The sequence below is a fragment of the Pelodiscus sinensis genome, unplaced genomic scaffold (genome assembly GCF_049634645.1).
Source record: "Pelodiscus sinensis isolate JC-2024 unplaced genomic scaffold, ASM4963464v1 ctg78, whole genome shotgun sequence".
Classification (NCBI taxonomy): domain Eukaryota; kingdom Metazoa; phylum Chordata; order Testudines; family Trionychidae; genus Pelodiscus; species Pelodiscus sinensis.
The window spans coordinates 397,363-412,315 of NW_027466023.1; the positions used below are offsets into that span (position 1 = coordinate 397,363).

At 50.0% G+C, this 14,953-nt stretch overlaps 2 protein-coding genes across 10 annotated transcripts in view; one reads left to right on the forward strand and one right to left on the reverse strand.

Annotated features, from left to right (window-relative positions):
• Positions 1–855: 855 nt before the first annotated feature.
• On the reverse strand, positions 856–10,740 carry NME6 (NME/NM23 nucleoside diphosphate kinase 6). 5 transcript variants are annotated; one of them, XM_075918364.1, is made up of 5 exons: positions 10,507–10,698; positions 9,673–9,826; positions 8,602–8,641; positions 7,830–7,990; positions 856–3,537 (listed from the first exon to the last, which is right to left on the reverse strand). In XM_075918364.1, exons 1-5 carry the CDS (start codon positions 10,696–10,698, stop codon positions 3,422–3,424), a joined length of 663 nt encoding a protein of 220 aa, XP_075774479.1. In that variant the 3' UTR covers positions 856–3,421. The 5 variants fall into 5 exon arrangements, with proteins under 5 accessions (XP_075774479.1, XP_075774482.1, XP_075774480.1 ...); XM_075918367.1 differs by lacking the exon at positions 856–3,537 and adding an exon at positions 6,978–7,719 and having other exon boundaries at positions 9,724–9,826; positions 10,609–10,740; XM_075918365.1 differs by lacking the exon at positions 856–3,537 and adding an exon at positions 6,978–7,719 and having other exon boundaries at positions 10,609–10,740.
• The window catches only part of LOC102453896 (RAB, member of RAS oncogene family like 2A), a 70,704-nt gene continuing 66,400 nt past the window's right edge, over positions 10,650–14,953 (forward strand). The window contains exons 1-4 of one of the 5 annotated variants that reach the window (XM_075918369.1): positions 10,650–10,787; positions 11,865–12,016; positions 12,288–12,317; positions 13,232–13,311. In XM_075918369.1, the coding sequence (XP_075774484.1) occupies positions 11,901–12,016; positions 12,288–12,317; positions 13,232–13,311 (226 nt within the window). In that variant the 5' untranslated portion in view covers positions 10,650–10,787; positions 11,865–11,900. The other 4 variants (XM_075918368.1, XM_075918370.1, XM_025183462.2 and 1 more) reach the window with 4 other exon arrangements.

Here is a 14,953-nt window from a genome sequence, read left to right on the forward strand (position 1 = left end):
CAGGACGCAGGGAAGCTATGGCCAGAGTCCACGATTTGAGGTACAAGGGGACTGATTATACCGGGTGATGAGTGGAGGGGAGGGACACGAGATGGTGCGCCAGTTACTAGTCCCCACCTGGTATAGGTGGTGAGTATTTGAATTGGCACATGCCAACCCATGGGCTAGACATCTGGGGTGGGAAAAGACCCAACAGCGGGTGCTGCAAAGGTTCTTCTGGCCCGGGATGTACCGGGCTGTCCAGGACTTTTGTGACTCTTGCCCCCAGTGTCAGCAAACGGCACCGGAGGGGGTCCCGAGGGCCCTGCTCATCCCCCTCCTGGTGGTAGGGGTCCCTTTGGAGCGAATAGCCTTCAACCTAGGAGGGCCAGTAGGGTGGTCAGGTGTAGGGATAACATATTAATGTATTGAAAATGATTCCCCCAAATGGAAGTGACTCCCCATAATTTGTTCCCCACAACTTAAAGTGTTTAGATTTATTAGGATTCTTCTTCTTATTATTATTTGTTAAGATTGTTAAATGTTTAGATTTATTATTATTATTGCCCCTTTAGAATATAATGTATTAGGTCATGTAACTTAGAACTTTTAAGAATATAATCCTATGTAGCCAGAAACAGCCCCCCCCCCCCCCCCCCTGTGCTCCAGGGCATGCTCAAGCTTGTGCAAGGGGCTGCTTGAAATTGACATTGCAGAGATACATTGTAACAATGCGTTGTCAAGCCACTAACTCTGCTATGGGAGCCAAGCCCTGTAATTGACTAAGGGCATTGTTACATAATTGACGCCTGTTCTCTTTAAAACATTGTAACTTTACTCAGCACTCAGAGAATGTTTTAAGCAATACCACCCAGAAACTTTTGTAACTACAACTTTTATTATTATACAAAATACTGTATGAATGTATGAGAGAGTGCTTGGACGATGAATGAATGGTTCTGAGAGGTGCCAGCCTGAGAATACAGCAACAAAGGGCTGAAGAAGGCGTCAGGTGCCAGTGCAACCAAAAGGTGTCAAGTGGAGAAAACCCAAGTACTGGAGGTCCACCCGATGAGATCACTGACGAGCACCTGGCAGCCACCCTGGAGACATCAGCATGATGCAGCAATTTCCATAGACTGGCATGGGAAGAAATTCCTATAAGAACTGGACTAAAAAACTATGGAATCAGAGTCCAAGGTTCTGCTGCCAGCCTACCAGGAGCTTCAGATGCGCATCTGATCAGGACTTCGCTCCCCACTACCATCACTTGTGTACAGAGTACCTGGCCAGTATTCTGTCACAAGCAACTTCCAGGCTGGTAACTATAACAATACACAGAACCTGAATGAATGGATGGATGAATGAATGTTTATATGTATAAGGGTTAAGTAGTTAAACAATGTTGTTTGCTTCTATCTTTTCTTTATTTTTTTATTATCTTTACAATAAATGTGGCTTTTTACCTTATCCCCCTCATAAGATCCTGCTTGCTTTTATTGGTACAACACAGGCCGGGGGCACCAATTTATACTGGTAGTGATAGATTATGCAACACGGTACCCCGAGGCGGTCCCTTTATGGACCACAATGGCCCCCACAATTGCAGGGGAGCTGGTGAAAATTTTTGCGAGAGTGGGGCTCCCCCGGGAGATATTGACTGACCAAGGCACTAATGTAACCTCCCACGTGATGACAGAACTGTGTCGGATGTTGTGAATTAAAACTACGCACATCCGTGTATCATCCTCAGACCGACGGTTTAGTGGAACGGTTCACTAAGACACTAAAAATGAGGTTAAGACGATTTGTGCAGGATGAACCCCAGGACTGGGACAAATGGTGCCAGCCCTGCTGTTCACCATCCGGGAGGTACCACAGGCCTCCTCGGGATACTCCTCATTTGAGTTATTTTATGGGCGGCAACCGCAAGGGATATTAGACTTAGTGAAAGAGCACTGGGAAGAGCAGCTATCAAGTGCCCAGGGAACAGTCCAGTACGTGCTGCACCTCCGGGAAAAGTTACAATCACTCAGAGAATTAGCTAAGAATAATTTAGAAAAGGCCCAGGGACAAGAAGAAGCACCATATAACCAAGGGGCCCGCTTGAGGAAGTTTGAACCGGGGGACCGGGTCTTATTGTTACTACCAGGCCGGGACTCGAAACTGCTGGCAAAATGGTAAGGCCCCTTTGAAGTCCTGAGGAGGCTCGGGAAGGTGGACTATGAGATACGACTGTACAGAAAGAGGAAGGACACCCAGATATACCACGTAAACCTGTTAAAGAGATAGAAACCTCAAGAACCTCTCTTCATGGACCCTCAGCCCCCCCGCCCCCCTGAGTTGGACTTGGGCCCGTGGTGTGAACCGGAAGAGGAGCCCCACATAGAAAGGGAGCTGACACCCGGTCAGAGAAAGGAGGTGGGGCAGTTGCTGCAGGCATTCTCCCACATATTGACCAGCTGCCCGCGTAAGACCACCCTCGCAATTCATGAAATACACACGGAACCGGGGAGGAGGGGCCGTAGCACCCTCAGGCCCTTGCCCAAGAAATTGTGGGAATCCGTGAGACGGGAGCTGCAAATGATGTTACAATGGGGGGGGGGGGGGGGGTGGAGGAGTCACACAGTGACTGGTGGAGCCCAATAGTGTTAGTACCAAAGGCAGATAAAAAACCACGGTTTTGTATAGATTTTCGAGGAGTGAATGCCATCTTCCGATTTGATGCCTACCCCATGCCCCAGGTAGATTAACTCCTAGAGTGAATCTGAGAGGCTCAGCACTTCTCCACAATCGATCTTACAAGGGGTATTGGCAAATCCCGTTAAGCCCCGAGGCAAGAGAAAAAACAGCCTTCGTGACCCCATTTGGACTGTATTAATTTATAACTATGCCATTCGGACTTCATGGCGCAGCCGCAACGTTCCAGAGACTAATGGACCAGGTATTGCGTGAACACCAGCTGTACACTGTCGCTTATATTGATGACATCTTCAGCACGACATGGGACCAGCACTTGCAGCACATACATGCTATACTCGAGACCCTGGTGAAAGCGGGCTCGACAGCGAACCTGAAGAAATGCAGGTTTGGATGCTGGGAAGTATCCTACCTGGGATATAGCGTGGGAGGCAGGCGACTGAATCCCTTAGTGGACAAAGTGAGTGCGGTACGGGACTACCCTCTGCCAGTAACCAAAAAGCAAATAGTCAACCCCAAAAGGTGCAGTGGACTGAACGGGGTGGACAGGGTTGGAAACTATGTTAGCACTTCTCCTGTCTTCCAAGACCTTGCTTGTCGTTCATGTTGATTTGCATTAATCACATTCCCCTTCTTTAGTTCCTTATTAATAAAGTCCCGTATCAGCCACTCCATTATCTTGCCAGGAATCGATATCAGGCTGACAGGCCTATAATTACCTGGTCATTCTGTTTATCCTTTTTTAAAACTGGTGCATTCCAAAACTTCCCCACGGCTTCAAGATTGAATGAAAATCAACATTAACAGTCCAGCTTCTCAGCCATCTTTCTAAAATTCTTGGATGCCATTTATCTGCATCTGTTGAATGAAAAGTATCTAACTATAGTACGTTCTTTTAACATCCTCCAGCAATACTAATGGAATGGAAAAAAGCATTTTCACAATATGAAACTGCATCATCTTTTCCTCAAATACAGAACAGGTTTATTTATTGGAAACTTTTGCTTTTTCTGATTATTGATAAGTCTACCATTTCCATTTAGTAATAGATCAACTCCGCTGGCAGAATTCTATTTGTTCCTAATATATTTTAAAAATTCCTTCTCACTGTTCTTTAACTCTGCTGGTCACAGATGTTTTCTTGCATCCCTTAGCTTTCTGCATCAATTTTCTACAATTTCTAACATCTGATTTATATTAATTACTATCAATTGTCCCTTTCTTTGTGGTATTTATTTTTTACAGCTGCCTTCACTACCCTTCTGAACCAGGATGCTTTTTCAATTAGCATGGCTTCTCTTTCTTGATTGTGAATCACAGGCTGCGTCTAGACTGGCATGATTTTGCGCAAATACTTTTAATGGAAAAGTTTTTCCGTTAAAAGTATTTGCGCAAGAGAGCGTCTATACTGGCATGTGCCTTTGCACAAAAGCATCCGTGGCAGCGTAGACACTTTCTTGCGCAAGAAATTAACGTTGCTGTCTACACTGGCCATTCTACACTACACTGGCCTGAGCGGGAGTGTAAGAGTATTTGCGCAAGAACCACTGATTTTTTACATTACAAAGTCAGTATTCTTGCGCAAATACTCGCGGCCAGTGAAGACAGGCGGCAAGATTTTGCGCAAAAGCAAGCGCTTTTGTGCAAAATCATTCCAGTCTAGACACAGCCATAGGTTTTAGGGCATCTAGTAAAGTGTTTTTAAATTAGTCCCAACTACCCATCACATTTTTCTGATTAAATTCTTCCTAATTTGTTTTCAGCTTTGTGAAATTAGCCCCACTAATGCACTGTGTGGCTATGTCTACACTACATGCTTCTTGTGCAAGAAGTCTTTTGCGCAAGAGTTTTTGCACAAAAACTTCTGGTGCAAGAGCATGTCCACACTTCAAAGCACATCACAAAAGTGATGTGCTTTTGCGCAAGAGAGCATCCACACCGCATGGACGTTCTTGTGCAAGAAAGCTCCGATTGTCCATTCTGTGAATGGCCATCACAGTACATGTGCTTTTTCCCCTCTGGAGCATCCACACTTGCCTTTTTGCACAATAGCTGTAGCGCAAAAAGGAGTTATGCCTCATAAAAAAAGATTTATCTACACTAGCAAAAGCCCTCTCTTCTGCCCTTTTACTGTTGATTTACTTGTGCAAAAGCGCAGTTGAGGCGTGGACGCTCCACAGGTTTGTGTGTTTATGTGGGAAGGCGTGCATGTAAATAATTAATTACTGGTCTACACTTTATTCTGCTTGCAAATTAGAAATGTGGTTATCATGATCACTTGTACCTGAGCAACTGTTAATTTTTAGTTCTGTGATCAATTCCTCTTTAGCTGTAGTTAGAAGATCTAATAAAGAATTTCCTCAATGTTGGCTGCAGCACTTTTTGAGTTAAGAAATTGTCATCTATAATGTATAAAAATTCCATGAATATTTTAATACTGACAAGAGAACTCCAGCACATCATTCAAATTAAAGTTCCCCATGACCACACAGCTTTTTTTCCTTCACACTGTAAACGGGCATATAAACAAGTAGGCACTGTGTTTCTTGTTTTGCTATAGTGAGCTGCAGAATGAGGCAATCAAACTATATCAGTTAGACTCACAGATGTTAAGAACAGGACCATTGTGATCCTCTGGTTTGACCTCCCCCACAGCAGAGGCTACAGAACCTCACTCACTGATGGCTGTAATAGACCCCTAACCTCTGGCTGAATTACTGAAGTCCTCACATCACAGTTTAAATGTCGAGCCCTGAACATGACTACCCCATCTGAGACTTTTAATGTAACCTACTTGCCCATGGCAAGTAGATTTTAGCAGCACAGGCTGCACATGCGCAGCGTGCAGTTCTGTATGGCTGGCGAGTGGGGCTCGCCGCCGCTTGGTGAGCCCTGGTCATGTTAGTCTGTAACTTTAAAAATAACAAACAGTCCTGTGTTAAGACACTAACAGAACTATATATCGTATCATGAGCTTTCATGGGCAAAACCCACTTCTTCAGACTCAAGCTCACTTATTTCACAGTTTAAAGATCTCCAGTTACAGAAGAGAGCCCATCATTTATGCTAGATTAAATCTGGCCAATTAGACTAAAGTAGCCAATTCCCTGTGCTGCAGAGGAAGATGCATGCACAGGTGCACACACAAAACCACCCCAGATCGGTCTCTTCTAATCTGTCCTGGGAAAATTCCTTTCCGATTCCAAACATGGCAATCAGACACTGAGCATGGATGTAGAACTCACCACCCAGACACCTAGGAAAGTATTACTGGTAAGAATCTCACAGCCATCCCCATCTAATGTCCCATCACCAGCTGTTGGAGATATTTGCTGCTAGCAGACCCAGACAGCAAACTTCTGATGGTTAGAAAACATCACCAAATTTCAAGCTAACCTTGTTGAAGCCTAGTTTATATCCATTTGTTCTTGGGACACTGGTGCTTAACTTAAATAACTCCTTCTCTCACACATATCCCTCTGATGTATTTGTAAAAAGCAATCACCTCTCTCATCAGCTTTTGTTTAATTAAGTCAAAGGAGTCAAGCTCCTTGAGTTTCTTTTTGAGAGGTTTTCCATTCTAGTCAGTCCCTTGACATGGGGCTGGGTTAGAGTCACCATCCACTAGAGAGTAAAGGGCTCTGCGATGGAGCTTAACAGCCATCACACACAAGCCTAGCGAATGCACCCAATGTGTCATGCTTTGCACCCAGGGAAGTGGGTAGCTAGCTGATTTCCAGTCAGGGGATGCAGAGCGAAGACATAACAGAATGAGGAAGCTCATCTGGGGGAGAAACACCAGAGGAAAAAAGCCTCTGGCTGAGAGTAGCCCATGGTTAGGTTACAAAGACAGACTGGAAGGAGTATTCTACAGGAACAGTATCGGCTCCTGACAGGAAAGCCCTGAGATAGGGTCTGTAAGTAGGGAAGAGATTTTAGTAGCCCAAGAGGGAAAAACTATTAATTTTTGTTTGGACATGTTCATGATAGCCTAGGTGGTGTCAAGGCAACTTAGGTAGAGGGCTGAAATACAGAACACCTGGTACCTGAGGCAGGCAGCTGGTGAGGTGCTAGATTCAAAGATACTGGCACTGAAACTAAGTACAGCTCTGGAGGTTAGTGAGCCCTCCCATGGACTCCTATCCTGATTCCTTGCATTCCCACAAGCTGGACCCAGGCTGAAACCAGCACCCTCAAGGTGAAGCTCTGTCTCCCATGTGACAAAGAGGTTTCTGAGAACTGGCTCAGACATGACAGCTGATCCACTTTGTCTTTAAAGAGCTCAGCCAGTGGAGATGCCTCAGCACAGAAAGCTTTATTACTGCAGCACACTATTGCTGTTTTGGAGAAGCGCTTTGCAGATGGAAGCGCTAGATAAGCATGCAAGATTGTCACAGGTAATGAATAGCCAGCATGCATTTGGGCAAGGCAGAGGGATGGGTTTTGCATCTCAGAGATAATCCACACATCCTCAGCACTGAAATCTGTGCCTTCACTGCTGCACACAGCCCTGTGCCTCCTGTACCTTCTACACCAGTATGTATGGGAGCACGCTCAATGCTGGTGAATTTCAGACTAGGTTCCTTTGCCATGCTGGGGTTCTGTGGATTCCTGCTGGTATTTAAGGTTTGTCTGTAGCACCATGCTATCTAGGCACTACATGTGCAGCCAGAGGTAAAGTGAGACAATCTCCCAGAGTGTGATGTAAAGCGTATTGCATCTGGTATTTGTCCACTGTAATGGTCATTACATGGTTCCCTGTCCTTGTTCCAGGGACAGGCCAGCTAGTACTGCTAGCAGCACTTCCTGAGTGCAAGGCAACGTCCTCCTCATCTCCAACGGAGTCAGTCAGGGGTAAGTTTCCTTCTCTTCTCTAGGATGACTCTGTCATGCCAGCCTTGAGTATGCTGTGAACACACTCCTCTGCATCGTAGCGTGCCAGGCCACAGCGCAGACATGGCTCATCCTGCTGGTACCAATGACTCTCACTGAACTCTGGGAAGAAGAACGCAATTTCTCTACTGGCCGATGCTGCGGAGTCTGTTGGGGGGCGGGGGGGAGAGAGAGAGAGAGAGAGAGCGGGCCTTGAGGTGGTGGCGGCATGTTGCTTCAATTGGACTCCACCGCAGTGACTGCTCTGGTTTTCTTACCTGAGCCATGAGTGGTGTTCCTCGTGTCAGTGAGGCCATAAGCTCCTCGGATGGAGTCTGGAGCTGTATTTCGGGCTTGGTATACCTTGGTGGGTCCCATGAGAGATCTCCAAAGTGCAACAGCATCTTCATGGGCTAGAATATAAGCTCGCATAGGGCCACTGGGGAAACACAGGCAGGACAAGAGAAGTGATTATAGCAGGATAAGAGCACCTCGTGTGCTTTCCATCTTCACAGACACAGCAGGAGAATGTGGCTGCCATATAGCACTGCTCTGGGACACAGAGCAGGTTGCCAGAGATGATGGGGTCTTATTCCAGAGTATTACAACTCCCTGATTCCAGCACAGGGATCTGACATAAGGTAGCCTGGAAAGAATGGCATTTCTATCAGCACTGATCACACTCCCCCAAATGCTACACTATTAGGGCAGCATTGAGGATCTCTGGAATCCCAAAATTCAAGCCCAGAGGCTTGATCATTATTAATTGTACCATGAATATTGCCTCCCCGGGCCATTTAACTCATGATTTTAGGAACAAACTTGCCCATTGCTCTGTCCCATTCTCATTCTCCCCTTCCCAAGGCAGAGGGTGGAGGAGTCAAGAACATTAGGATTGCTAGAATAAGCACCAGCATGAGGGGACAATGGCATGTATGTGACACTGGGAGTCACCCCCTGCTCACTCCTGACAGCCTGAACAGCTGCTAGCATCCATGGCTGGGATTCACTGCTGGGCAGGGATTAATTGGGGGAATAGAAGGGAGGTACCTGGCCATGAACTCCACCAGCCTCTGATAGAAAAATCGTCCTGCAACGAGAGTGAAAGAATGAACGTTTCACACAAAGGGGGCATAGATGCCCCTCACCCCTTCATCCTGACACTCGTTTGACCCTGCCCTACTGCCTTCCTGTTACCCAACAGACCTTTCCTGGACTGCTCTTACAATAGGAACAGGCTTTGCCAGTTCAGAGCTTATCTAGCAAAGCATCCTATCTCCAACTGGGACTGATACCAGCTACTTTGACAGCAGGGGCAGAACCCTCCATTAGACAATTGTGGGATAAAGCAACCTTGTGGGAGCATCCCCCCAGCCTTGTGGGTCAATGGCTAGCTCCTCTATGTAGCAGGATGGGAAGACATTTGTTTGTTAGTACCATGGCTGGATAGAAATGATGCAATCTGTCCCTGTTTCTTCAGGAGCAGAGCACCTCACAATTTTTAATGTATTGTATTTATCCTCTAAACACAAAATACGTAGGAAAGTGCTATGGTTTCGAGTCTCAGATGGGGAATCAAGGTACTAAGCAACTAGTCTAAAGTCATACAAAAAGTCTGTAGCAAAGCACTATGCACACAAATGTCTAAATGTGTTTTGACTTCTACTGAACTCTTAGCCTCAGTAATGGCTCATGGCTGAGAGCTCTACAGATCGTGTCTTGCATAAGTATTTCCTATGACAATTCTTAGGTATGGTGCCTTTCAGTTTGACTAGCCAGTTGCTGTGGTATGACTCCCTGATTAATTCCCTATCTATCTGTCCTAGGGTTTATACTAGCATCTACCAGCATATGATCTGAGCGCTTTTCACAAGAAATCAGTTTTCTATCCCTCTGTCAAACCCCCTTTCATGTATGTCTTTGCTGAACTACACAATACCTGTCTTCGAATCTCTCTCCACACAGTCTTTCCAACTCTTTCTCTTCAACCATTTCTCAACTCCTTGCCCTTCTGTGATGCCCCTCCTGAGAAAGGCTAACTTGTACTCTTCCCTGTGCTCCCCACTGCCCACTTCAACATTTCCTGCATGAACTAAGATGACCTCCCACTCCAGGATTCACCCTGATAAAAGGCGCTGCAAGAGTCAGTGGCAAGCTCTCTGAGATCACTACCAGAGTGCTCCTGGTAAAAGCGCTGGCTGTCTTCTCTTCTCCACACCAGCTCCTTGTTCCGCACAATGAGGAATTTGTTGTTCAGGATGGTCTCGTGCACAGCCTGGAAAGGCAAGGCAAGAGTGAGACACAAACATCAAACATGGCAAAGCAAAGACTTCTGTCAAGGAATCGGGGAGAGGGAGGAAAGCAGGAGGATCCAGATTGATGGGAGGAAGGTGTGGACAAAGCAAGGGACAGCAAGGTTGAGCACAGGGTGCAGGTAGAGGATAGTTCCTGGAAATGGGTACAATACAACCTGAATAAATCACAAGCCCATGTACTCCACGGCCAAGTGGCCCTGAATTCCGGGGTTGGGTCCCTGGCATCTCCAGCGAGAACAGGGCAGTCCTTGCCTCGCTATCTTGCCAGGCTCTGCAGACTCAGAGAAAATCCTGCTCACGTCTTTCCAAAGAACAGCATAGCTTCCAGACTCAGCTCTGAGCAGGATCCAGGGCAGCAGCAGAACAAGCATTAATGGGCCCAGGAGCTCTGCTCAAATAGAGAAGTCTCCAGTGATCCCAAATGTGCTGGTGGGGGAAACAGACTGAGGCTGGGAGGTGGAGCACCAATTAATGACTCTGGGGGGGGGGGGGGCGGGAGGCTGAGGCCGGGGGGCACCACCCACCAACGCCTCTGGGGGGGGGTGAGGCCGGGGGGGCACCACCCACCAACGCCTCTGGGGGGGGCACCACCCACCAACGCCTCTGGGGGGGGCCTGACACCGGGGGAGGCCCCACCCACCGACGCCTCTGGGGGGCCAAGCCGGCCCCGGGGCGGGAGCCGGGGCGGGGCGGGATGCCTGCGGCGCGCCCCGCGCTCGTGCCCAAGGCCCGGCCCCCTCACCGCGAGCACCAGCGGGTGGGCCACGGCGTCGGGCTTCACCACGGCCAGCGTGAGCTGCAGCGGCCGCGCCGCGCGCAACACCGCGCCCATCGCTCCGCCGCACCGCGCCTGCGCGGGGAAGCTACGGGCCGCCCGCGGGAGGGGCAGACGGGAGCGTCGCCATGGCGACAGGCGCTGAGGTGGGCGGCTCCCACTGCTGGCGGGGTCAAGGGTCTCGCTCAGGGGCAGGGGTCTCAGGCGCTCCCAGGACAGCCCAGGACCCGGGGTCCTTCCGGCATCTAGCGAGGGCAGCCCGGGGCCTCGCCCCGTCGCGTCGCGTAGCAGCGGGACGCGGCCCGGCTGGTCAGTGGGAGTCGCGCGGGGACTCTGTGGAGACGGGGTGGCTCGGTGGGAAGGGGGCTGTCCCGGGGGGGGGGGCGTGACGGGTGTGGGGCTGTCCCGGGGGGGGCCGTGACGGGTGTGGGGCTGTCCCGGGGGGGGGGCGTGACGGGTGTGGGGCTGTCCCGGGAGGGGCCGTGACGGGTGTGGGGCTGTCCCGGGGGGGGGGGGGCGTGACGGGTGTGGGGCTGTCCCGGGAGGGGCGGTGACGGGTGTGGGGCTGTCCCGGGGGGGGGCGGTGACGGGTGTGGGGCTGTCCCGGGGGGGGGCGTGACGGGTGTGGGGCTGTCCCGGGAGGGGCCGTGACGGGTATGGGGCTGTCCCCGGGGGGGGGGGGCGTGACGGGTGTGGGGCTGTCCCGGGGGCGGGGGGCGGTGACGGGTGTGGGGCTGTCCCGGGGGCGGGGGGCGGTGACGGGTGTGGGGCTGTCCCGGGGTGGGGGGGGGGGCTGACGGGTGTGGGGCGGTGACGGGTGTGGGGCTGTCCCGGGGGGGGGCGCTGATGGGTGTGGGGCTGTCCCGGGGGGGGGCGCTGATGGGTGTGGGGCGGTGACGGGTGTGGGGCTGTCCCGGGAGGGGCCATGACGAGTGTGGGGCTGTCCCCGGGGGGGGCGGGGCGCTGATGGGTGTGGGGCTGTCCCGGGAGGGGCCGTGACGGGTGTGGGGCTGTCCCCGGGGGGGCGGGGCGCTGATGGGTGTGGGGCTGTCCCGGGAGGGGCCGTGACGGGTGTGGGGCTGTCCCCGGGGGGGGGGGGAGGCGGGGCGCTGATGGGTGTGGGGCTGTCCCCGGGTGGGCCTGAGGGGTGTGGAGCTGTCCCCGGGAGCTTATCCTAACTCTTTGGGAGGTTCAGATAAGTCAAATCTTACTCTTGATCCTAGGAGAGGTAGCTTCTGTGCAGCTAGGGTGGAAGCAGCATGGCTAGAGAAGCAACATGGGGCGATTCCTGTGAGGAGCTGGACCAGGAGAAATATGATGCAGATGAAAATGTGAAGATTATTTGCCTGGGGGACAGTGCTGTGGGGAAATCGAAGTGAGTAACCGGCCCTTATTGCCAGCCACTCTAATTATTGTTGTTACCTACATAGTGATAGTGATATGTTAGTTATGTCTGCAACCAAGAGAAAGGCTGAGTGTGAATAGCAATGGGATTCCTGACTGTATCAGGGAGAACTTAAAAAACAACTAATAGTCTAGCAACACCTTAAAGACTAACAAAACACGTACATGGTATCATGAGCTTTCGTGTCATCTGAAAAAGTGGGTTGTACCAACAAAAGCTCATGTCATTTCTATGCTTGCAGGTTAATGGAAAGATTCCTCCTGGATGGATTGTATCCTTTGAGCTCTTTCTGTCCTTCCCACTGTTTATTTTTGTCCTAGGTCCAACAGCGGGAGCGGGGGAGAATACAGGAAAGGGAACTTATCTGAGGCCTTTTTGTTTAACCAGGTTCTTCCCATCAGGTGCTTTCATCCCATCCTCATCAGAGTTCTGTTTCAAGGCTTTCTCTGCCTGACCTAGACTAGGGATGTTAGCAAGTAGTCAACTGGAGTATCAACTGCATACCCCCCTGTTCGCCAGCAAAGGGCGAGGAGTGGGGGGAACAGGAGCCAATGCTGGTGCGAGTTGGCTTAAAAGCCGTTTTCCCCCAACACCAGCTCCGTGGTGCCACCTGCCCCACCCTCACCCCGTTGCCTCTCAGAGGCAGTGGGAGGGGGAGAGGAGAGGGGATACAGAAGGCTGCTGTGAAGCAGCCCGATTGCAGCGGCCTAGGTTGGCCATCGTGAACAAACTCTGCTGGACTCAGCATTCCCACCCCTCTGAAAAATGTAAGTTACACTCACCTGTTTGGGCAGTGCTATTTCAGTGGGAGATGCTGTCTTGCCAACATAGCTACCGCTGCTCAGGGAGGCGGAGTAATTTTGCCAATGGGAGAGCTTTCTTATATTGGCACTAGCAGCACTATACCCATGCAGCTGTCTTGGTACAGATGAACCACTGTAGTGGTTCTAGTGTAGACTAGCCTTTAGTTTGGGATTGAAATTCTGAGGCAAACAAGTGAATGGCTTGGCTGTGCTACACATTGCAGAAGAGCAGCTTGTTGCCCCAGCTGCTGAGTGCTTGCCCTACCCTCCCACAAGCTAGTCCTGCTCACAGTTATAGTATTGAACATGAGATTGGTGTCTGGATAAGACTCCTGGGGCAGAGGATAAACACTCACTTTTCAGTTCCTTAACCTGTGCACAGCCAACCACAGCAGCTCTCTACATTTGCCTTGACACTCTACAAATACACAACCAATGTGGATGGGAAGAATATCCTTGTGGGTAAGCACCTCCTAGAGGATGAGTACATATCCTTACTCCTTGTGTGTTCTGGGTACAGCCATGGTAAATCCTTTCTCTGGCATTGCTAACGGATCTTTGTTGATTCTACAGATCCCTATTCACCTCAGCTGGGTGTAAACTGAACCTTTATAAGAGTAATGGCAGTGTTCAAGGTATCTGGGTCAATGTTGACCATTTTTGAAGAAACATTTGTGCTGACAGTGTGCTTGGACTGTATAGGACAAAAAGACAATGCCTGCCTTGAGGAGCTTGCAGGTCACACTGAGAAACTGATAAGAGGGAATGATCTTTGTTATTGCTCTGAACTCCTAGTTGGGGAGCACTACAGAAGAAATGAGTCTAGGAAGGATTTGAATGAGAACTTTGTGAACATAGATCAGTATCATTTTGTGCCTGGAGGCAGCATGAAAAAGGCCCAGAGACAGAAGTGGAAAAAAGGAATGAAGGAATCATTGAAGCTTGTACCATTGGTGAAGTGGGCAGGGAGGCATGTTAAGAGAGAAGTACTGTGAAGTAGGCAGATGTGCAATGACATAGGACTTTGGAGACAAGACCTAGGAATTTAAATGTAATGTAGTGGCAAAGAAGGAGCCAGTAGAGGGCCAGAAAAGGGTGATGAGGTCAGTTTGACAGGTAGAGAAGTTAATATTATGGGCTGCATTTTGGATGGCCTGCAGGGGCATGGAAGCCACAGAGAATAAGTCTGCAGCAGGGAGAATGGGAGGTGAGTGAATCCTAGATAGGTGCTCTAGCTTGTAGAATCAAAAAGAAGAGCTGTATTTCCAATATGTGGTGGAGGAAAAAGTAGTGAGATTTGGATGTGAGAGGAGCGAGGCAGAGGTAAGTAACATTGGGTGACAAGATGGTGGTGTTGTCATCAGTCATGGAAGACATTACTAATGTGCTTCACCACTGGGGCCGGGGGGCACCACCAACCAATGCCTCTCGGGGGTGGGGGACGGAGGCCGGGGGCACCACCAACCAATGCCTCTCGAGGCCGGTGGGCACCACCAACTAACACCTCTCGGGGGGGGGGGGGGGGGGGGGGGACTGTGGCCAGGGGGTACCACCCACCAACACCTCTCGGGGGGGAGGGGACGCTGGGGCAGGAGCTGTGTGGGAACCTGGGAATAAGTGTTCTGTCTTATTTTACTCTGTCATGGCAGTGTGGCTAACAGCTCTTCAGTCCTCTTTCTAATTTCTCTGACGCAAGAGGTATGTCTAGACTACATACCTCTGCCAACAGAGGCATGTAAATTAGACTACCCGACATAGGCAATGAAGCGGGGATTTAAATATCCCCCACTTCATTAAAATAAAAATGTCCACTACGCTGTGCCATCTCAGCTGATTATCGGCACAGCGCGGCAGTCAAGAGGCGGCTCGGTTGACAGGGAATGCCTTTGTTGACCGCTCCTGTAAAACCTCGTTTCACGAGGCATAAGGGGGCAGTCGACAAAGACATTCCCTGTCGACCGATCTGCGTCTTGACTGCCACGCTGTGCCAATGATCAGCTGAGCCGGCATAGCGCAGCTGCCATTTTTATTTTAATGAAGCGGTGATTATTTAAATCCCTGCTTCATAGACTATGTCGGATAGTCTAATTTACATGCCTCCGTT

Excerpts from the sequence above, each read along its gene's own strand:
- NME6 (XM_075918362.1), bottom strand. The coding sequence starts at position 10,698 with ATGGGCGCGGTGTTGCGCGCGGCGCGGCCGCTGCAGCTCACGCTGGCC. Across the intron at positions 7,991-8,601 it reads CTGGTGGAGTTCATGGCCAG|TGGCCCTATGCGAGCTTATA; the intron begins GTACCTCCCTTC and ends GTGTTTCCCCAG. Across the intron at positions 7,720-7,829 it reads GAACACCACTCATGGCTCAG|ACTCCGCAGCATCGGCCAGT; the intron begins GTAAGAAAACCA and ends GCCCCCCAACAG.